The sequence below is a fragment of the Cydia fagiglandana genome, chromosome 9 (genome assembly GCF_963556715.1).
Source record: "Cydia fagiglandana chromosome 9, ilCydFagi1.1, whole genome shotgun sequence".
Taxonomy (NCBI): domain Eukaryota; kingdom Metazoa; phylum Arthropoda; class Insecta; order Lepidoptera; family Tortricidae; genus Cydia; species Cydia fagiglandana.
Window position 1 is genome coordinate 17,226,881 of NC_085940.1, and position 23,251 is coordinate 17,250,131.

The 23,251-nt window shown below is 38.6% G+C and overlaps 2 protein-coding genes across 2 annotated transcripts in view; one reads left to right on the forward strand and one right to left on the reverse strand.

Annotated features, from left to right (window-relative positions):
• The window catches only part of LOC134667505 (unconventional myosin-XV), a 129,265-nt gene extending 127,484 nt beyond the window's left edge, over window positions 1-1,781 (forward strand). Inside the window, exons 31-32 of the mRNA XM_063524932.1 lie at window positions 24-177; window positions 529-1,781. Of these exons, the coding sequence (XP_063381002.1) occupies window positions 24-177; window positions 529-542 (168 nt within the window). The 3' untranslated portion in view covers window positions 543-1,781. The remainder of the gene's footprint in view (window positions 1-23; window positions 178-528) is intronic.
• A 5,410-nt stretch (window positions 1,782-7,191) lies between these two features.
• LOC134667479 (uncharacterized) lies at window positions 7,192-23,251 on the reverse strand. Its single transcript, XM_063524899.1, has 4 exons — window positions 23,071-23,251; window positions 11,148-11,304; window positions 8,965-9,084; window positions 7,192-8,511 (listed from the first exon to the last, which is right to left on the reverse strand). Exons 1-4 carry the CDS (start codon window positions 23,113-23,115, stop codon window positions 7,547-7,549), a joined length of 1,287 nt encoding a protein of 428 aa, XP_063380969.1. The 5' UTR covers window positions 23,116-23,251; the 3' UTR covers window positions 7,192-7,546.

The following is a 23,251-nucleotide window of genomic DNA, read 5'->3' on the forward strand; positions in this document are numbered from 1 at the left end:
TAAATGTTTATTTTTATTACCAGGTCCGGTCTGAAGACGGCACGCTATTCCTGGACGTGAAGTGCGGCTCGCTCCTGCAGCAGCGAGTGACCCGACTGCAGGCCGAGCAGGCCCATGAAGTCGCGCGGCTGGTGCGGCAGTACGTGCAGCTGCAGAGGGACCACAGGCACCACGACGGTGAGTGACCAATTACATTTGTAATTTGAAAGATAAACGGAGCATTCCATGAAATTGTCTACCGTTGTCCCGTACAAACGCGAAGTTTCTGAAGATTTAAAGGTATAAGAGTTTCCTTTTCTATGACAAATGGTCAAAAATATGCACAGAAAAATAATCGCCTGCTTTAAATGCCGAGAAAAAAGTCGCAACACAGGAAATAAAATGCGTTTGTACGGGACAGCCCGTGGAATGCTCCAAACAGGAAATAATGTTTCAAAATAACTTTACAAAATTTGTTCACATAGTAGTACTACATTCATTCATACTAAATTGTTAATGCCGGAAAACTAATCATCTGTTTTGTTGCAGGTTTCAACGCATGAGGCAGTTAGACCAAGCAGGTAATAAACGGACTCAAGTAATAAGTGCAGTGTGTATAATATTTCCAGTAATTATATTACAAACCAATGCATAATATACAATGCATAATGCTCACCTAACATTAAACAATCCGTCCTTATGGAGATCTGAACATCGTAATGTAATAAGTATTGAGGATAGTGTTTTATTATTATATATTTCGTCAGCCGCAATGCATGATCGGTCATCTTGAAATAATTTTATATTTAAAGACTTTCGACGTGTTTGTATATTATTGCCTTATTTCTATGTCAAGATCAACTAAGGAGCTGGCGTGAACTAATGTATGTGCATTTGTGCATACGTCAAAATCAGACATTATGTACATGATGATACGACAAGATGATAGAAGATATATAGAAGACACACGACGATATATGTAATTCGGTCAGTTCATTTCATTCACGCCAGCTTCGTTGAATCGATCTGTATGCTCTGCGGCCGCCGCGATTGAAATGAGAATAGGATTTTAGCACTAATGTATGTTTGTTTACTTCACACCAAAACAATTCCACGCGTAGATACCTACTTCTATTTTCATTTTAGTCATAGTTAGTAAATATAATTTACGAGAAGTTTTAAAAGATATTTAATTTACTTAGTCAACTTAGGTGAATGTTTTGCATAATCGCATTCTTGTGTAACCACCAATGATACATTAAAGTTTAATATATTTTATTCATACATTTGTTTTAGCATAATGAAAAATTATTGCATGTGTGAAATGCATTCCAAGTAAATTTTAACATTCCAACACGTGAACAGGGTGATAGTGTCAATCACAAAATATTCACAAAACATATATATGTTGTAGATAATTTTATTTGTGTTTTGTTTATGGAATTCGTATTATGTTATATATAGTATTGTTATTTCCATCGACAAAATTTGAATCCCACAGTTTACGAATCTCGAGGTAAAACGATTGTATGATATTTTGTGCCTTACTCTGTCTTCCTTCTGTTATAAAGGTGCTATTTATGAAGTAGTTCTTTAAATATCTGAAATGAAATCAACTCAAAAATAAAGTAATGTAAGCAATAACTCCTTTTTATATATTTTAGGCCGTTTTAGGGTCGGAGTCATGTATACTTATATTTTAAAATCAATTATTTTGTTGTCATTATGTAATATAATTTAAATAAATATTCGAATTATGAGAATGTAATGTAGATACCAATAAAGTAATATTTTGAGTATTCTGTACTGTTTTTCTTTACCCATATTACTTACCACGTCTCCTACGCATCGCATGTTATTCAGATTGAATAACTCTATGTAGGTATATTAAGCACACGCCAACATCATTGTTGTAAGTAATTAAGTTAGTTCCAACACTTGCTTGACATGTCTGACAACATTGCACGGCTCGACGCAGTAGGTATTTATGTCAGACAAAGTTTTGCGGATGAGCTATAGTCCTATAGGTCGCCTGGCGTCACTGCCTACTCACATCGTTTTTTGTCATTTTAAAACTTCTCGATAGCCCTAACCATTTCAAATTCCAATTACCATTTATTGCACAACCCTACGCCAGTGGCATCCTAAAAGCCAGCCCCAGCTGATGTGCCAAGGCCCCCCGCGTTCCCACGGCGCGGAAAAACTGTCCTTTGTCTACCGCCAACTCAGTACCACCAAGGCTTCCTAACTCTGCATAATTATATGCCTCGCCTAGTCGCACTTACGGGAAATATACTTGATAGGTGTGAGTCATAGGGGACTGCACAGCTGACAGAGTGTGAAACTTATCGTGATTAGTTGATTACTGTCAAAAAAACAGAACTGTACATACTGCTTCGCTGCTTGATAAAGTAGATCTGTGTCGAAACCTCCGTAAATAAAAGTAATAATAATTCGCGGTAGACCCGTCTATAAATGTGAGTTAATATGTGTTCAAAGATGGACAGACGACCTTGTTAAGGTCGCCGGAAGACGCTGGATGCAGGCCGCTTCCAACCGGCACGTATGGAGGTCCAAGGGGTAGGCCTATGTTCAGCAGTGGACGTCTTATGGCTGAGATGATGATGATGATGATGTGTTCAAAACGCGAAAGTTTTAAATATTAATAAAGGTTAGCAAGAACACAAAATTGATGCGAATTAAAGCAAAATCATTGAGAAATCTGCATTAAATCATAATATTGCTTATATTCACTATAATATTTATATACTTAATCGAAGCAGTCAACCTAGCCTCGATATTGTCCTCAATAACAATCGCAAACACGTAGTGCAAGCGCCGTGCTATGCAAATGTTATACAATTATGACACATTTATTGCATCTGTTTTATACTTCACACATAACATTACCACATTAACCTTGGTTAGGACCAAACGAGGCCCAGCAAGTCACACAGTAAATCAGCAAATGCCTACTTATACTATGTGCAAAGAATAGTTGATGGTAGAAGAGAAGTAAAGTCTATCTAAAATAGTGTTCTAGACGAGTTTGACAGTCTATAAATATTCTAAATGGCAAACTACCATCATCACCGCCGTACAGTTGGCATTTTACAGTCAGCAGCAGAAGTTGCTAAGCGGGCGAGGTGTTCAAAATTACCTTGACGCGCTCTTATTCTCTTAATAATAAAGTCGCGTCAAGATCATTTTGAACACCTTGCCAGCTTAGCAACTACTGCTGCTGACTGTACTACTTACTCTATATCAGCTTTCAAATTTAAAACACGATTATTTTTTTTATTCTTTACTTCTCTTCATAAATAATTCTGCTTTGTGGGTAAGTAGTGGTAGGATGTTTAGTGTTTAGTCGGAAATTCCGAGTCATTTTGGGGCCACATTCACACAATCCCCATTGTCTTCGTCTCTTGATTGCCGCCGCTGACCGGTAGGGACGAAAACATTTAGCATCTATGAGTCATACTGCCCTCCTAACGATAAGTGCAATAACTAATTTTGAAATCTCAATCGCTTGTGTGACATATTGTATGAGAACAAGGTATATTATTTCATGGATAATTTAATATGAGTTATTGCACTTATTGTTAGGAGGGCAGCATAGGTAGGCCTAAGTCGCAAACCTCATAACTCCATTTCATGGAAATTAGTAATTACTACATTGGACTACAATACTTAAAGTCGCAAACCTTCGGGGGAGTTACGAGGTTTGCGACTTAGGCCGACGGTATGTACTTACCTTTTTTAAGGGTACCTACGTGTGTGAAAAGCAAACGTATGCAGTTTACTGTAGCCTATTATGGATCGACTGCCTTACTACGGATGTCACATGCGGGTTGTCGATTTAATTATAGAAACTCTACCCTTTTTTAACCGACATCTGAAGAAAACCCAGACGGAAGCTCTTTCCACAGTCTTGAGTTTTCGCAAGAGAAAATTCCGCAAAAACCCTGTAACATGGCAAACCTGCATGTACAGTCACCGCGCACACTGGCCGGTTGTAAATAAAAAAACTAAGGGTATCGCCGTCTTTTGTTTTTCTTCGTAAAATTTTCCTTTGGAAATGTTGTCTGATATGGCACAATTCTGTAATTATTATTTTAATGCGACTGTATGATTATAATTAGTGATAAAGTTTAATACTAGGGCTGCCACTAATGCAGGTAAAGTTTGTATAATTGTATATATAGCATTAAGTTTAGGTTTATGTTGAAATTAAACCTAATCCAAGTCTTATTTGTACGTAATGCACGTCACTGGTTCTTGTAACGGAATAAGGCTTGGGTTAGGTTTCGACTACAAGTCTAAGAACGTACGATTGTTCCAGCCCTTTCTTCTACTTTTAAATTGAAGAGCTACTACTGTTGCTGCTTATTATTTGAATAATTGCTGCTGAAGCTTTCCTCTCTGTGGACCTTGCTGCGTGGAGCCTACATTGCTAAAGCTGATTCCTGCACCCGCAGCCACAGTTGATCGTACGGTTCGACTAAGAATGCATGGGATTCAACAACGTTAAGGCCAGTGACGATATTTATTTGGTTTAGGTTCAAGTACTGACAGAAATTAGTTTATTTTATTGTACATATTTTCATATTATATTGTTTACTGTAAAGAACCTGGTTTTCTTTTACCGCACTAACTAGCCGGTTACAACCCTAGGACAGGTACCTACTTATATAAAAAAAATAATATAAATAACTTACCTACAATGCGCAACCAATTAGGTCTAGGTCACACCATTGTAAGACAGCCTGAAAAGTTGCTGGACATTTTTGTATTAGCATTTGACATTTCCATGTATTCAAGCTGCCGTGGTATTGTTACATTAACTGAGATGACTAAAATGTACCTACAGGCGAGGTTAATATATTTCAATACGACTTTGAATGGCAAGCAAAGCAACGTATCGTTGATTTTTTTTAAGCTGACCGTTTAGAACTATGAGCTCTCATAGCCCTATACGGTCAGCTTAAAAAAAAATCAACGTTAGGTACATATTTAACTTTCGATTTTTAAGGTTTTATGAAAGGCCCATCCCTTCTATGAAGTCGCTACTGGTTCGCTGTAGGCCCTGTGATAATATCATAGTACTTAGCTCTCTACTTGTCGCGGGATTCCAGTGAATCCTTGAATTTAGGTTCGCAAGTTTCGCAAATAGTTGCTTAATAAAATAAGTAAGTTGTGTTTTAGATACCTTTATAGGCTTATAAGGGCGTTCACAGACATTTTTCTGTTGTAGCTGTATTGTGACAACAGTTTACCATAGTGTCGCAATAATACGTTGTTAGCATAAAATACGGTGAGCCGATGTGTTTCATAATATTTACGTAGAGATGACTGACTCTTAGGAAACATATTATAACAGCTGAGTATCTAAATATTACAACCGTATGACGAAAATAAATTATGAATACACTGTAACGTTAATATGTACCTATTAAAACACAAATAGGTAAGACTAATTCGAAAGTGTCTACATTTTCATAAAGATGCATGACAAATGCTCAATCATCAGATTACGAAAATTAAGCCCCTGCTACACGGTCGCCGACAAGCCCCCAAACCGCGTGGCCTTGGCCGGTCCCGGACCGTGTAGACAGTTGTTGCCAACAAAATTTGACCAAAACTGGCCAAGGACAGACCAAGGTCAGACGGTTAGAAGGCTTGTCGGCGACCGTGTAGCAATGTCGTTAAACAAGTTACAAAAGTTGACGACGAAATGAGACTAAACACTTAATTCATAGCAAGGAAGGTGACGAATAGGGCGTCACGTTATTGAAAAGGTGGCAAATATTGGGAAATCTAATGTTGCTAATGTTCCAGATAAAATAAATAATAATTAGCAGACATTGTAAATTTTATCCCGCAGCGGAGTGGTGTTAACGGAATTGGTATAAAAAACTTCAACCCTAATGATTAATTAGCGTTAATTTCGTTAATATTAACCTTAATTTACCATTTGAGTTGGCATTATCTATACCAATTCCGTTAACACCACTCCGCTGCACCAAAAATGCTAGAAAATTTACGATATCTGATCATTAGTTAGGTTAAAATATATAACACCCCAATTTGTATTACCAGAAGGCAGGATAATCGACTACTCACCCTACCCAATATATGCCAATACTAAATTGGTTACTCGAAGTTGAGTATCTGAGATATACCTATAAGATAAAATAATATGTGCTTAAATCCACCAACGTTTAAAAACCCACAAAAGTTGACCACTGTTAAAACTTCCTCAACCTACCAACCTTTAGGTATTGTCAAAATGTCAACCTTAGAGCCTGTTACCCTGATCAAGTAGGTACCTAACATATCAGTACCAATTGTTCTTGACCGTCGCTAACCAAAGTTCAAAGGCTACTTGGTGTTGTAACACGCACGTAAACGGAATTCGTTGATCATTTGGCGGTCCATTGTATTAGCGTAGCGTTTAGCGTAGTAACGTTGCGAAATTCATTCACAAACTGTAGCAAAGTGTGGGCTTTAACTACTCAAGGACTTGTTTTGAGTGGACATGAATAACGAGGAAGTTTTTGTGTGACAACTATTTGAATAACAATATAAGTACCTAATTGTTGGGAACTCGAAGTTAAAATTAATGCAATCATGGTTTAACTACCTATAGGTTGTACTGCTACTTATGGGTTGTTGTACTTTATTTTCTATCGAGCGAACTTTAATGTATGTACCTACCTATTTCTGAATCACTGTGTCTGTCTGTGGCATTTATAGCTCCTAAAGAGATGAACCGAATTGAATGCGGTTTTTTTCGCACGCAAGGGGCAATAGTTAGGTTTTTAGTGACTGACAAAGATTAAATTAACGTAGATAGATCTCAAAGACTCAAACCCTAAATTATCGTATCAAAGATAAATCATATGTTTTACTGTAGGAAAAACCATACCTCTAATTGCCGTTTTTACACGAGCGGTAGCCGCGAGAACTCATGACAAATGCGTTGACTCAAATCACAGTCCGCTGTTTGTCGGACGTTTGTGGAATGCTTTGTCCCAACCTCATTATTTTGAAATTAACTCTAATCTTCCACTTAGAGCTGGAGCAACGAACTTCCGCAACTTAAAAGGTCCATACAATTGGTATACTTATCTTGATTAAAGTTTAATTTTGTCTTTAACGCCTACAATAATTCTAGAGGAAAAACTGCAAAGTTCCCACGATAAAAACAAATAACCGTGTAAAATTAGTTTATTACGTCCATCGTCATACAAAATTTATTAGTACCTACCTACTGCTTATCTACATATTAATGGCTATTTATAATTATTTCACACACTCCAAACACAACAATAGAATTTGTATGTCAGTCAATGTTCACAATAATACTGAACGCTTGTCTCTTACCGGAGTTCCCGTCACATGATTTATTAGAAGGCACTGGACAAAAGAGCGCATTAAAATAAACACATTAAAGGCGGCTCGAGCATTACGGAAGTAGCAAACCAATCCTTGCTACAAAATCTGGTCAACAACTTGGTAACTTCTTTTCTTAGTCCTAATAGAGCATTATGTTATACTTTGGTGGTTACTTGGGGCTGTGTCGGGGCGTGCGAATCTCTCGCTTGTCCGGCCACTTGCCGGCCGTGTACTGCACGTAGCCAGGGTCTGTGGGCGTCCCCGACGCACGGTCCGTCAGGTCTACACCCTCCCTGTCTCTCTCTTCTATAGGCTCCATGGGGAACAAGGCAGGAGTCTCCGACCTTCTCGATGACTTGTTGGATCCTTTCAAGTAGTCTTCCAACTGTTGCATGGTGGGGCTCGGTACCGTCTTCGCTCTGGTCGGGGACTTCTGTCGAGCCTTCTCGTAATTCGGTGACACTTCATCGTACAAGCTCCTTAATCGCCCAGTTTGCACTTTAGCGAATTTAGGCGATTGCAACTCGGGAAGATAGCCCTCTTTACATTGTAACGTTCCAGCGAAATTGTCCAGGTAATCTTTAAAGTATCTTTCGTTGAATTTGGCGAGCTCACGCTCGTAGTGGAGTTTGTCATGCTCTGTCATGGGGTCCGATAACCGGACATAGTTTCCAGCTTCGAGGCCACTGCGAAGTGATCCGAATTTGGACTTTTCTAGATGCGGCTCTATGTTATCATCGAACTTCGTATAGCCGGGGCTGGGAGAGTCAAATAAGCTAGGACTGTCAGTTTTATCAATTTTGGTTTGCGTCAAATCTAGATCTTTTGGTCTATTCTTATCCTTCGGTTTCTCTGTAGTAATGTGGCCATTCTGTTTGCCATTACTTATGACTCCGTTACCATTTGGCTGTGATACTCCGTTGTTCTTCGGCTGTGAAAGTATGGATACCTTCTTATCTGACTTGGGTGAAGAGACGGGGTCGGTCTGCGAGTGGTGGGTGGCGGTGTAGACCCTCGGGGCCAGGAGGTCGATGAGGAAGAGGGCGGCCACGATGAGGGACAGGCTGCCCAGGACCGCGCCGTTCACGTACAGCTTGTGGGGGACTTCGTCCAGAGATGCGAGCTCTAGACCACCTGCAAGACAAATCCAGCTTAAGTCAAATCATGGTCTGCAAGAACTAATTTTTACATCATGAGAGATCCGATGTGAGCACGAATTTTAATGTTTAGGTACCTAGAAGCGAGCGCATTCTTAAATTTTAGTAGGATGCAGGTTTAAGTAGGATGGGAGTAATTTCGTTGTCTGGTGATGTCTACCTATGCAAAAAAATGTTTAACCCTTTTCCAGGCATATGAATTTATCCACCACATACGCGCCAATAGAATTACAACTTTAGTATTCCGGTTTAAGGTTCAAATTAGATAGCACTTTCGGGAAATGTGACTTGTCTTTAAATAAAATGAGTCTTCAAATCAAATTAATCCAAATTGGGATATAGGTATTTGGATTTTTCGAAAAAGCCTTGTGGATTGGTGCGGCCTGGAAAAGGATTAAATAGTATTTCAAAAGAAACTGCGAATTCTTACCTAAAACTAGGAAGAACAGCATTCCAAAGCCAAGGAAGAAGCCCTCCAGTATCCGCCTGCCTCTCGGAATCTCTTGAAAGATCCGCGCAATCAGCAACCCGAAGGTAATAATCACGTAACCTTAAAAAACAACAAAACGATACTTGATAATTTGTATAATTTGGGTTTCACCAACCTAATTGCAACTATTTGATGATGTCACTACGGACGTACAGTTATTAATATCATCAAGAACGCTAGGTCATCTTTAATGACCAGATAAGTCAATATAGTAGTCAGACATGTTTGAGTAGCTTCGAGAAAAATGATTAATATAATGTGGAATTTTCCAAACAATTTAATCTCCTGCCTTAAGCGATTTACCTACTTAATACATCAGGGTGCCTAGCCATTGTGACAATCGCTTGAGCTACGACAACTAAACGCTTTTTGTGTCTCGCTATCACTCTTCCATATTAGTGCGACAGTGACTGTCTACCATATTAAATAGTGCGTTTCGTTCGCTAAGGAGCATAAACGATAGGCATTTTGGCTAAGCACCCAGGTACCTAAAAAGCATGTATTTTGCAAAGGTCGAGCTCTGCTTTCTTTACGTTAACGGCCATTGCGCTGTAGGCCTGAACTGGACATTAACAAGTCATTGCGATTAATGATAGTTAACGACGTTGCCGAGGCAGGCACAGGCGCCATTATGTTATTTTATGTAATTTTCTTCGTCATATTGTGTCCTGCTGCTGATGTTTCAAGCAAGTCCAACACAAATAGGTAATTATAGTACAAAGGTAAACGGCCCCAAGTTCGTGTTAGTACGTTATTTCGTTAGTTTTTTTTCTGGCGCAAATAATAAGGAATTCAAATATCTTTTATTCAAATTATACATATGAAAAAAATCTGTATTATTTAATCTCTTCAATAATGTGATAACCAATATTTTAGTGATTAAACTAAGAGTAATACGACGGTCGAAACTGTTAGACGGCCGCGAATAGCTGTGTTGTATGCGTGCACTTTTTTTAGGCGTAAGGTGCGCGCTCTCACTTGTTAAGCTTATAGGAAGGAAAAGCTAAACCCATTCGAATAAAAGTTTTTGGGAGTGTTTCTGTGGGTTCCTTAGTAATTGATTTGATAAGAAAAAAGATTGAATATATGCATAGAAATAACTTAAAATTGCAATAAATCGACTCACGAAATAGCGGTCATTTTATCTTACGTGTGTCTCCTATTTCGTGCCACTAACGAATCAAGGATTTTCTAGATACATTTTGAATGCTTGTTTTTAAATATAACAACAAAGATAATTAAAAAAATAAATTAGAAAACAATTAATGTATTTCATGAAGTTTCGTATGAGCGAAATTCGGTATATGTTTTTTTCACTAGAATTCTCATAAAACGAGTTTGAATGTGACCCGAGTTAAACATTTTTAGGGAAGTTCCACGTATATTCTCATATTAACTACTAGCACAATTTTATTTATTATTGAAATTTGATTTATTTTTGTGTATGTTTATTTTTAACGTATAAGATAGTAAATTATTTTTTGTAAATAATTTTTATTTTTAATTATTTTTAATTTTTTTTCATTTTATTTTTTCTATTTTTTATTTAAATTAAATAGTTCGACTTTTAATCAAGTATTAAAGTACCCATATGGTTTCCCTAAGTCTTAATTCAACCATTAAAGTCGACGAGTACAAAAAACTTTAAGCTATAATAGCTCTCAATTTAACATTTTTTTTTATTATTATTTTTAATTTGACCTTACAATTATTCGTAAGTAGGTAAGACCGTTAAATATTCAAAATGATTATCAGCAAATTATCAATTTATCACCAATTACTCTAAGAAAACTTTATGCCGAAACAGGGGACACGAATTCACGAATTTAGGAGCTGACCTAAATTTGTATCACGAAATGGGAGCCAAATAAGAGGTTCACGAAAAAATTCATATAAAAAAAGTTTCAACTAAAACCCTACAGTTTATACATTAAATTATTAACAAAGAACGAATATAACATATTCAAAAGCTTTCAAGGTATTGATATGCTTAGTAATATTTAAAAAAAATACACAAACTCTCAACTCACTCTCAAGAGCCTTAACCTGCCGAAACAGGGGCCCTTTACCTAATATGATGGTTGCGTTAAAAGGACAAAAGAAAGAAAAAATGTATGTATTACCACCGTAAACGGCGTCGGCGAAGGCCCCGCCGACCGAGTCCCAGGTCACGGAGGTGAGTAGAGACCATTCCCTGGAATACTTCTGAAGGAATAGGGACAGCCGCACCTCGTCGTCCTGTGACACGCGCTTGTACACCAGGCACGCCACGCAAAATATCTGTAGGTATAATTAGGTAATTGTCATTGTCATTGAGTTATAATATAATTGGAATTGAAATATATATTATCCATCGTAGAATGGAGGATGGGGTAACATTTTATCAGTGACTTTGGAACTGTAAGACGTTGGTTGTTTAACGCCAGCTTAAGAGTTTATTGATGTAGCAATCTTAACAGAAAGACGGTCAGGGCCCAGTTTTATAAAGTTACAAGTTACAGGTTACAAGAGTACAGGCTACAGGCACCTGTAATGCACTGTGAACGGCTACAGGTGTTTTATAAATACACATAAATAATTACAGTTGTAAAGAACCACGGTCAATCTCGATTACATGTGAAATCTACAGGTATGAAGGCAGTGCCGGATTTAGACATTTGCCGCCCGTAGGCTATGCCGATTTTGCCGCCCCTATCCGCCTCGCTTGTAGGTTTTTAAAGTACTTTTCTTTCAGAGGCGTTTAATTTTATAGTACAACATACCATAGCCATATTAAAATGCATATAAGGTGACGTCACTAATGTCACATTCTAGATACAGATTTAAGTACACGGTGTAACATGAGTAAACCGAATAATTTTAACAGCGTATTCCTGATCATATTTAGAGACAAACATGTCCTATAAACTTTTTTTAAAAACGCCTTGTTTCAGAGATAATACTTATTTAAAAATAAACAAGTTTTTGTTGTTACATAGTGTAAAATGCCTTTTTGATTACCATCAAAATGTTGCTGCTATGGGACGTAGTCTAAATATCTGACTACATTCATAAAGAAATTCTATTCTATTCCTTATTGATAGATGTCAATAAGTGACAAGTAACACTTTGCAAAAAGAAGCTTTTACGAAAAAAAATGTTAAAATAAATTTTAAGTAACAAGTTTACCAATAAAATTTATTTTTTATGTACAAATACATTCAAAAAATTTAAAAAACAAAAAAAAAATTTTTTTTTTTGGCGAAATTGACCTAAACTCATATGAAATTTTTTCCTTCTTTTGACCTCAGAAATGCGTGGTTAAAATTATTCGGTTTCCTCATGTTACACCGTGTATATGGGCCGTTTTTGTCACTCAATCACGATGCGATCTCGTTATTTTGCCTGATCTGATCGGTGACCGGTGGGTACCGCTGGGTTTTGGCCATTGAGAATCAAGGTGAGGCATTGGCAGTCAGGCTGGATATAGGTAAGGAGTTCGGTCGGGTCTGGCATCGAGTCTGCTCGAGGAAGTATGCTATACAAATGGATCGCTAGCTTTTTATCCGGTAGGCGCAAATGAGCCGTATAGTAGATGAAAGCTGCTCCGATAGTGTGAACATTACCGCTGGCGTTCCACTAGGTTCTGTGCTTATCATTGCTGCTTATCAATGATAATCATTGCTATGCAGATTGCAAATGACAGTAGTAGGGATACGTATTACACAGGCCGTGCCAATGTCTCTCATTCTGTGGTGCTGGAAAGTCATGAAAAGCTTGTATCTGATATCCTCTATCCATCCTGAGTTTCGGCATGGGATCGGAACAATTTAGTGAGATTCAATACTACGAAGACAAGAATCGACGACCATCCCAAACTCACAATGTAGTGAGATGGGTCACAAAAAATGTAGTTAGTTAAATGAAAATGCGAGCGTAGCGAGCGCGAAATTTTTTCGAGAAAATAGTAGGTAGGTACATTTATAGGGTTCCGTACTTCAAAAGGAAAAAAAAACTAGAATCCACAATACCACGAAGACACAAGAATCGACGATCATCCCAAACGTACAATGTAGTCAGATGATGGTCAGATGGGCACAAATAATGGAGGTGGTACTTAAACAAAAACGCGAGCGTAGCGAGCGCGAAATTTTTTCGAGAAAATAGTAGGTAGGTAAATTTTTAGGGTTCCGTACTTCAAAAGGAAAAAATCGGAACCCGATCACTTTGTTGTCCGTCCGGCCGTCTGTCTGTCTCAATATTATAAAGGGTCTTGACATGACAGAGGGCGGTAAAATCAACAAATCATGCTTGTTATTTAAATTTTACATATAAATTCTGGTCGGGTGTGCAGCACATAAAATATTTTTTGACCCAAATTTGCCGCCCCCTAAAATCTGCCGCCCTAGGCTTCAGCCTACTCAGCCTAGTGGTAAATCCGGCACTGTATGAAGGACATCACTATTTAAAAAAAAACGTGTGTCATAGATACTCGGTTCTCTACTAAATTATGTGTTTTTGTTTGCTGTAAAATATTAATTACTGGAAAAATGGCCAGAAATGAAGGAAAAATCGAGTGGTAGAGAGCGGCGTTCCATGCCAAGGATATACTTTTTGGGCCGTTTTCAGATTCAGATTAAGTTAGATTTAATGAAATATTTACGTAATAAGTAAATAACATGTAAATAAGTACTCTTTCACATTCTTACATTACAATGTATCGTTTCGGTAGCGGCTCAAAGATAAATACGGTGTGTATCGAAAATTATGAATAGTACACTTTACCATAATGTGAATGCACTATACTTAAATAAAGAGACGAATGCTAATAAATCAACGACAAATATCGGCAATAATCCCTTTCCATTTCCTAGTAGATAAAATAAAACGAATCGTCAATAAAATCAATATCAAACATATTGTCACTTTATTTCCTATTTTACTATATATTTCAGATACATTAACAAAAACTGATAAGGTCAGTGCATGGAAAAGTATGCAGGGCATGCATACTTTGTTGAGCTACAGGCACTTGTACCTGTAACCTGTAAAATTGTAACACAGTACTTTTATAAAACGCAAATTGTAAAAAACGGAGCAAGTGTTGCCAGTAAACGCCTGTAAACTTGTAACTTGTAACTTTATAAAACTGGGCCCAGAAAGAATTTTCTTATATAACCCCACGTATCAAAGTTATGTTTTTTTTTTTTGCAAACTTGCGTTAAATAAGAATTTGAACTTTGTGGATTTTCTTCGTCTTGTTAATACCTACTATAAATATCACAGGTAAAAGGATATCGGGATTCGAACCCACGACCACCAGCTTCTCAGACATTGCTATTAACCTACTGTTTACATGCATAGCATGTGTCCTAATAGGTAGGTACCTACTCATACGCATAGAAAAGGGACCCATTTTATTTTAACAGATGCTAAAATGTCCTTGCTCCTAAAGCAGCGAGTAGGAGCGCAAGTAGGCGTTACTTTTGCTCAAGTGCAGAGGTACAGACCTACTTTAAACACTTAGTATCAGAGACAAGTGAATAATGCAGACACCACATAGGGTTTCGTCCGTCGTCATAGTTGTAATTTGAACTCCCGCTCATCTATTTTAACGATCTCAAACTATCTACTAGTTGGCCTTATGGCACCTATAAGGCGGAGGTCATAGAGGCTCGCCATGTAAGATTTACAAAACTACGATCGCTTCGTATACAGATATTACAGATGGACAGTCTGTATTATTTAGTTGTCTCTAATAGTATTTGCTCAAAGCCATGTAATAGGTTGTTTTAACACTGTTTCACGCTACACTGCTTCGTTTCCAAAAGAAAATCAACTGGCCGCGTAGTCAAGATGCCAATCGCTTACGCTCCGTAGCGATCGAAACGCAACTGTCACTGTCGCGCTAATATGGAAGAGTGATAGAGAGACATAATGCTTTTCGATGTCGAAGCGATAGCGATTGTAACCTTGGCTAGGCCGGCTGATATGCTAAACACGGTGTCAATTCGGAATCCACATGCTGTGTCGAAACCTATGACGCAACGATACGACGCTTACCGTTCGGCATACCATCACCAATAGCGTTAAACAAGTTTAGAAACTGACAACCCACACCCATGTTAGATGGATAAAAAGAACGTACTTAACCTATCTTATGTAAGAAAAGCTTATATATTCGAATGGAATGTTAATGTTTTTATTGAACTTAAGTTTCGATGATCGCGTTAGGTATATCTTGAAGCGCTTAATTAAAAGGTAATGGGTATCTAAGGTGAAGTGTACGGTCAGCAAGGTTTGTATACAAGTTTTAGTGTGCCGCAAATAATTGTCGACTATTAGTACCTACTTCCTTATTGAAGTGATGCTTGTCCCAAAATTTTGGTTCCTTACTTCACAACCAGCCAGTTCTAGAAAAGTTTCTACTTAAATATAAGACTACCGCTAATAGCTCTTGTGCCACTACTGGTACCTACTCGTTTCTTTTACACGACTACCGAAGGAGGGTTGCTTTTCGAACGCATGTATAATATACATATGACTACTATATGACTGTATGTTTGTTTCATTCTTTAGCACGATCTAAATCAGCCTACACAGTTTGAAAGATTACAATGTATGTGTTGTCATTAGATTCGTCTCAGTTGTGGGAGTAACATATACAAGCTTTATCAAAATAGCTTGCGAAGCTGAACCGCAGTTCTTTTTTTCATATCTTTGATTTAAATTGTTTAGCAATTTGTGTAGGTATATGTACTAAATTCAAACAAAACAGTTAGAAAACTATCTTAAAGAATGTGCCTACAATGTTTTCGATACGAGTACATTGCGAACAATGTCCAAATCCTTATTCAGCAAACAGCTGAACCTACGTCATTACGCATTACTTTATGGACACTTGAGCGTCACCGTCAATGCGTTGACCTAAAGCCCTACATAATAGCTCAGCAGTCCTTCGTCGACTATCGTCCACCGTGGGAGTAGCATTGAAGACGAAGACTTGCATCTTGCGCGAGGCGCGAGACGTGCGCGTAATATACAAATGGATCCTTGGATTTTACTTCCTGCTGATTTTTCCCTAGCTCAGATATGTTGAAAATTAATTCAGAATATGCGAAAAATAACTATAATATGACCTTGTGACACCAGACCATAAAGCTGGATCCGCCCTTGGAACCAATGCCAACGTTATCTACCGAGTTCGTTAGAGGTTTTCGCAGATAATTTAAGGACGGTAATTTAAAACAGTTAGTAAGACAAATCTAAGTGATGCCCGGCAAACTACCTACGACAACAAACAAAAAAAATACGAAAGCCAGAAGCATTATGGCTACTTCACATCGGTTTAGGTGGCGTCGTTAGTTTTGACCTAAAACCCTGTGACAATGGTCCAGCAATCACGAACCTATCCGCGAGTCCTTCGTCGTCCACCGTGGGAGCGGCATTGAAGACGCACTTACGAGTACGTACAGACAGTTAATGCATCTTGTCGCATATGCGTGGTACGTGTGCGGAATATTCTAATAGACTCGCATAAAAATCAGACACGGAAAGCTTGACGTAGATGGCGCTGCAATCGGGTTTTCAAGGTCCAGGTTTAGGTTATTTAATATTTTATATCAGACCAATATCTTGTTTATGGAGAGCGAGCTTATTACATGTATGTGAATAACAGTACAAATGGTCTAGCATGAATTGCGTTGTCGCGCGCGAGTCCATACTTCAAGTCACGTTTGATGTATGGAGTCGCGCGCGAGAAAGCAACTCGTGTTAGACCGTCCGATGTCTGCTCGGCAACCTATCCCAAAAAAAATACGTTAGATTTCTGCCTACTTAGTATTAGTTAAATACGTCCTAACTTTACTACCATCTAACCTTATGTGCCCTGCATACCTACCTGTTTCACAGAATAAATAATAGTACTAGGTACAGAAGACTCACTCTCTAACAAAACGCGTCTGTCACGATCAGCACACATATGGCCGCTAGGTGGCGACAGCGCCACGCGCGGCTTATGACAAACCCCAAAATTGGGGTCGAACGGATGCACTTTTAGGTACCTGTAGCAAAGCGACGATATCGCGGAGTGAGCCACGCCTGCCTGTTTCTACTTGAAGTCAGCATCAAATAAACGGTGACGGCCAAATATCGGAACATGTATATCCTTATTATTTCTAATTTTCTATGGCATATGGTAACAATGGTGTGTTACGATATAGGTATATTTGGCCACTTCGGCTGTCACTACGAGTATGTGATACTGACTATATACCGACTACCTACACAATATAAAATTACGAGTTGTAAGTATCAGTCAACTACTAATCGCTGACAAACAATCTCACTTACGCCACAGAATAAATAATAGTACTAGGTACAGAAGACTCACTCTCTAACAAAACGCGTCTGTTACGATCAGGACAGATCTGGCCGCTAGGTGGCGACAGCGCCACGCGCGGCTTATGGCAAACCCCAAAATTGGTGTCGAACGGATGTACTTTTTTTTTAGCAAAGCGACGTAATCGCGGAGTGAGACACGCCTGCATACGCGTGCCGAGCTACCAGAGAATATACGGGTCGAGGAGACGCGAAATTCCTACGTAGGTACACCTACTTACTCGGTTATACAAGTAACATTAGTAACATCTGGCATTGACTCGATCCCATATCTTGAGATAGCAAATCAACAATATCTAGTTTATTGAGTTTGTATTCAGATTGTCCCGTTTGATAACGATTTGTTGCATTTGTACCAGATCATCTTAATTTGCTTCAATATAATTCAGTACTAAACACTATTTAAATACAACAGTCAGTATGTAATTTTGAATAAGACTCCGTTCACTGGACGTGGACATACCTAACACGGTAACACCTCTATAGTTTCATTGACAAACTGTGCGCACGCAAGTGCCTGGCCCTTGAAAGTCAATGTTTCTAGAGGCCTTAACTAAATCAGACCCTGCATTTAATTTAATCTACATACCTACTTATTTATAGTAAGTACGGTCAGCCTCAAATTTTAAAGTCGTTTTATACAGCATAAGGTCGTAGCAAGTGGAAATCCGTGGTCTCTGCCTACCCCTCCGGGAAATAGGCGCGATTATATGTATGTATGTATGTAAGATCAGCCGGGCAACTGCCTCTACATAGTTACGTAAACATGATTCGATAAACTAATAAAACCAAGACTTAATGGACAAATAATACCGTTCTCGGAAGAGGTCAAGTATCTAGGGGTCACTTTTGACCAAAAGTTAACTTGGAACCCTCACCTGAGAAACACTATGCAAAAAGCGAAAATGGCCATGTGGTCATGCTGTCGAATGGCAGGAGCAAGATGGGGCTTAAGACCCAAAATTGCTATGTGGTTATACACAGCGGTAGTGAGGCCAATTGTCATCTACGCCTCCGCAGTCTGGTGTAACAAAACCAACCAAAAGACAGCAATAGACACTCTAAACAGCCTGCAACGCACGGCTTGTTTAACAGCAACAGGCGCCTTCTCCTCGACACCGGGAGCGGCCCTAGATGCACTGCTAGACATCATACCACTCCACCTGCAGGTGCAAAAGGAGGCCAAGCAGTGCGTCTACAGAATATGCACGCTAAACAGGCCAAAATGGCGCTCTCAGGCATTAGCCAATCTAAAGGCCTGGGTCTTTGCAAATAGAACCCTTAGCATGCCCACTGATGACACGCACACCGAATGTCATCTCACCAAACTGTACACAGTAGAAATACCTCCTAGAGACAAATGGATCAACAACCAAATGTACGTCGAAGAGGGAAGCCACGTTTGGTATACAGATGGTTCCAAAAAAGGCAATGATGTAGGATGTGGGATCTATGGTGAGAGACCTAAGCTCAGAGCTAGCGTCAGCATGGGCACACAGGCCTCAATCTTCCAGGCAGAAGTCTTCGCCATCAACAAATGTGCGGAGATTAACCTGGATAGAAACCTAAGACACCAGCATATCTACATCAACTCAGACAGCCAGGCTGCTCTGCTGGCACTAGAATCCCTTGAGTCAAACTCAAAACTAGTCCAGAACTGTAAAACAAACCTAAATGCACTGGCTAACTCCAACAAGGTCACACTTAGATGGGTACCAGGGCACTCCGACATTAACGGAAACGAAGAAGCGGACGAACTTGCTAGAAAGGGCGCAGACACACCCCTGGTCGGCCCAGAACCGCTCTGTGGAATCACAAAACGGGATGCATATTCTCTGCTCAGCAAGTTAGAAAAAACGAGAGCAACCGAGTGGTGGAAGTTCGTTAAAGGACAAGAACACTCGAAAGCTCTAATCAAAGGGTTCAACAGCAGAACTGCTAAAGTATAACTTTTGTATTTAACTGCTGTAAGTTGAATAAACATATGTTTCAAATTGGGAAGAAACAAGATGCGACATGCAGGTTCTGTCAGGAGTCAGAGGAGACTGCAATGCACATTCTCTGCTCTTGTGGACCACTAATGTCAAAAAGAAGTACCTACCTAGGGCGACACGTAGTGCAACCGTATGAGGTACAGAACATTACGGCCCAAAGAATCTGGAACTTTCTGGATGCAACGGGCATTAGTAATGAACTTTAAAGGGCCGTCACAATAGATCAATGCTGGTCGATGCGACACTCAAAGGCCCACAACACCACAATAATAAAATAATAATACGTAAACATGACTCTACATTAAAAATGTCTGGATAAAATTATAAAAGCGCAATTTACGAATCCTTTTAAGTTAATACAATACCGCACTTAAATTAGTTTCGGATGCCACAGCCACAGACTGATGGTAAACTTGATAACACCCGTAATTACGAGTAATTCTGTCTAATATTGTCAATATAGTGCTAAAACTTATACTTAGCTACAATAATAAGTAATTATTCTACAATAATATGTAGTTATTCTGGGCGAATCGACTATTAGACCGACACTTTTCACGTCCCTGGCGTTACCTACCGAAAATGTCTGTGGATTTATCTATCAATAAATCAAGTTTCCTTTTTTATTTAAAAAAAAAAAATAATAATAAGTAATGACAATAATACTTAAAGGGCGCGGCTGTGCTGTGGGAAAACTTAAGCGCACTGATTCCTATAATTACTAGTACGCTAGCGCACTTGCCTTACCGGTTAGATTATGTCAATCGACAAGGACTGCGACGAGTCATCCGTAATAAGATATCTATCAGATCACCTGTGTATCTCTGTGTTTCACAGCCTCGACAGCAGCTTATGATTGCTGGTTAATATGAACACATACGACGATTTACCTTACAGCCAAACAAGACGGCGCACGTGTATTAATGGTAAACAAAATACCTTTGCTACAGTCAGCAGATGTTGGCACTCAATGTTTATAATATAAATATTAGACATATTTTTATTTATTTAACACTGCGTATATTAATTGTAATTTGTAGTGTCTGTTGCCGACTCTACCAAAATAAATAAAATAATAACTGGTTAAACGCGACAACTCGTCTACATTTTTAGAATACCTACCTGCAGGTTAACGCCGTTATTCATACGTAAAAGTTTTTGATCGTCTTCTGTAGATATGGATCTACTTAAGGACTTTAGGATGACATTCCATCTGTCCTATATCTTGGTTCAATGTGTATTTGCGTCTCACATTTTGCTTAATGAGAGAGTGAGATGCAATGCACATTGGACACAAGTGAAATACCACCCACCCTTAGGGACCAAAATTAGGCAGATCAACTAACCGAGCGATGTTGATGAGATACTAATGTCTCACACCAAGAAGAAATACTGATACAATTTCAAAGTAATAAATAATAATAATAAATAAGTCTTTATTGATCAAAAACACATACATGATTTATATGAAGTTGGAGCCCTGGAGACTGCGTTAGTTTACACTGTGTTGCAGCCCCAGTGGTTGCCCGTATTACATAATCAGCTAGAATTTTGAAGAACAATTTGACTTAAATTGTAACATAGAAAGTAGGGACAAATAAACTTTTTTATATAATATCTAGTTTAGGTACCAACAATAACAATATAGCGGGAAAGGCTATTCAAAAACTTGCATGCATTTGTGTGTGTGTGTGTGTGTGAGTGTGTGCGTGTGTGTGTGTGTGTGTGTGTGTGCGCGTGTGTGTGTGTTAAGTGTGAGTGTGTATGTGTGCGCGTGCGTGTGTACTAATCCTAACACCCAAATAATCCCTGGCTTAATAGTTTCTCAGTCTCATCATAATTCAAATTACACAACCATGTCCAAATTGTCTTTTTAAAAGCATGATTACATAATGTTTTTATAGTTTTAAGTTCTATTTTTATTTTATTATACATTAAGGGGGCGCTATAATTGATATTACGTCTGGCAAATTTAGTTTTGCATTTCGGAAGAGGACAGCGCTCAATACGCTTGTGGCATAGCGATAACGTTGGGGCTACTTTGTGGTGATATCTTAAAGTAAACGCTTACCGTAGCCTATTAACGCATGCAACTTCAGTGTCACATGCGCATTGCCGACCCATAAAAATTCTCATTCTTAGTGTCTGTGATCATAAGATGATATTGGTAGCTACTATTACGCATTAACTTTGATCAAGGGCCGGTAACGCCCATGAGCCATGACATTTGCATATTTGAACACCATACTTACTGTAATCTTGATCGTAGGCCTAACGTAAAACTATTGTAACTGGACTAACTGCCGTCATATAAACGATAACAAAATCAAAACAAACGTAATAGCTATTTATATATCTCCCCAAATAGGCTACTCAATTAATATACTTTTCCAATAACCCGTCGGAGATTAATTGCATTACAAATAGTTTCGAAACGCTTGTACGACCTATTCGAACGTGATTGCTAACAGTGTCGTAAGAAGGTCGCCCATATTTTTATCCAATGTGTGTTCGCTGACTCTGGTCATTACTCATTATCTTAGTAAGAATGCAAGTACGTGACTACTAAATTAATAATTGTTAGGCCTAGTATTGTAATACTTGTAATAAAACGAAGAGCCTATACAGGTGACGCACAGGTAGATTGCACAATGGAGCTTTGGGTTAGTAATGTTATATTTATGGGGCATTGTAAGTCAGCATTAAGCGTAATTAAAAACTAATTGCAAACTTAATGTTAATGCTAATAATTGTGAGCTGTTCTTTATGCAAACTTAAAGTACAGGTTAAAAATCCACATAACAAGCACCTTATCATATTAGTAGTAGCTATCACTTATCAGATACATCGGAAAAGCAAAGTTGCTAAAAAACAACTAATCAAACTGCTGCTCTAAGGGTCGGTTGCATCAAACCGTCTGTCACCGTTTTAGCGTTCGGTAAATTTTATTGTATGGAAAGTTTCATAGTTCTCTGCTGCTTGACGTTGATCAGTCTGTTAATTGTGGTTAGTGGAACCGGCCCTAAATGACTGATGATGATGAGGGGACTTTACATTGAGGAGTGTTCTGGTTCCGATATGTCTGGGCACATATTCTGTGCACAATACAATTACATAATATTATTCTGTACTGTTCTCCCGCAGAAAACACAGATAACTACTACATTAAGTTGAGTTAAATGTAACGCCCAAACGTAATAAATAAAAGCTGAGAAAGTTAGATATGAACATCATATATAAGCTTTTATACAGCCAAGGGCAAAGTTAGTAAACGTCACAAAATATCACGATCTTATACTTTATTATTATAACAATAGAGTTCATGTATACGGTCAGAATCAGAAAAAGCTATGGAATCTTCACACGCTTTTACTTTCATTCAATAGAGCCATACCGTATGCAGATCAATTTTACTACTTTTGATGCCGACTTTGAACTGTCTGCAGCAGAAGTAAGTTTGACCTACAACGATTATTGACATTATTATTGTTGAGAACTTGTGCTTCGAACCATAGTTTTAAATTTTTTTGTGGGTTTATTTATCTTTAGCCTTGGTTGCATAAGGTACGGTCAACATGTCAGAAGACTTGACAATAGAGTAATTTCACGCTTCATCGAACTCAACGCGAATCTTCAACTCCGTAGCTGCACTTATAGACATGGGAATACTCACAAACTCCACTATCTTGAGCGCGACCCACTTGTCACACACCGCCATAACGATAAAGCACGATAACTATCCAACTAGTAGACTAAGTAAGTTATGTCACGACATAGTAGTTTCGCGGTGTTTGTAAACAAGGACGGCACACGAGGCGGCCGCGCGGCGCGGGCGTAGGGTTTTGTTTGAGCAT

Excerpts from the sequence above, each read along its gene's own strand:
- LOC134667479 (XM_063524899.1), bottom strand. The coding sequence starts at position 23,115 with ATGGCGGTGTGTGACAAGTGGGTCGCGCTCAAGATAGTGGAGTTT. Across the intron at positions 9,085-11,147 it reads CGCCGACGCCGTTTACGGTG|GTTACGTGATTATTACCTTC; the intron begins GTAATACATACA and ends TTGTTTTTTAAG. Across the intron at positions 8,512-8,964 it reads GCTGTTCTTCCTAGTTTTAG|GTGGTCTAGAGCTCGCATCT; the intron begins GTAAGAATTCGC and ends TTTGTCTTGCAG.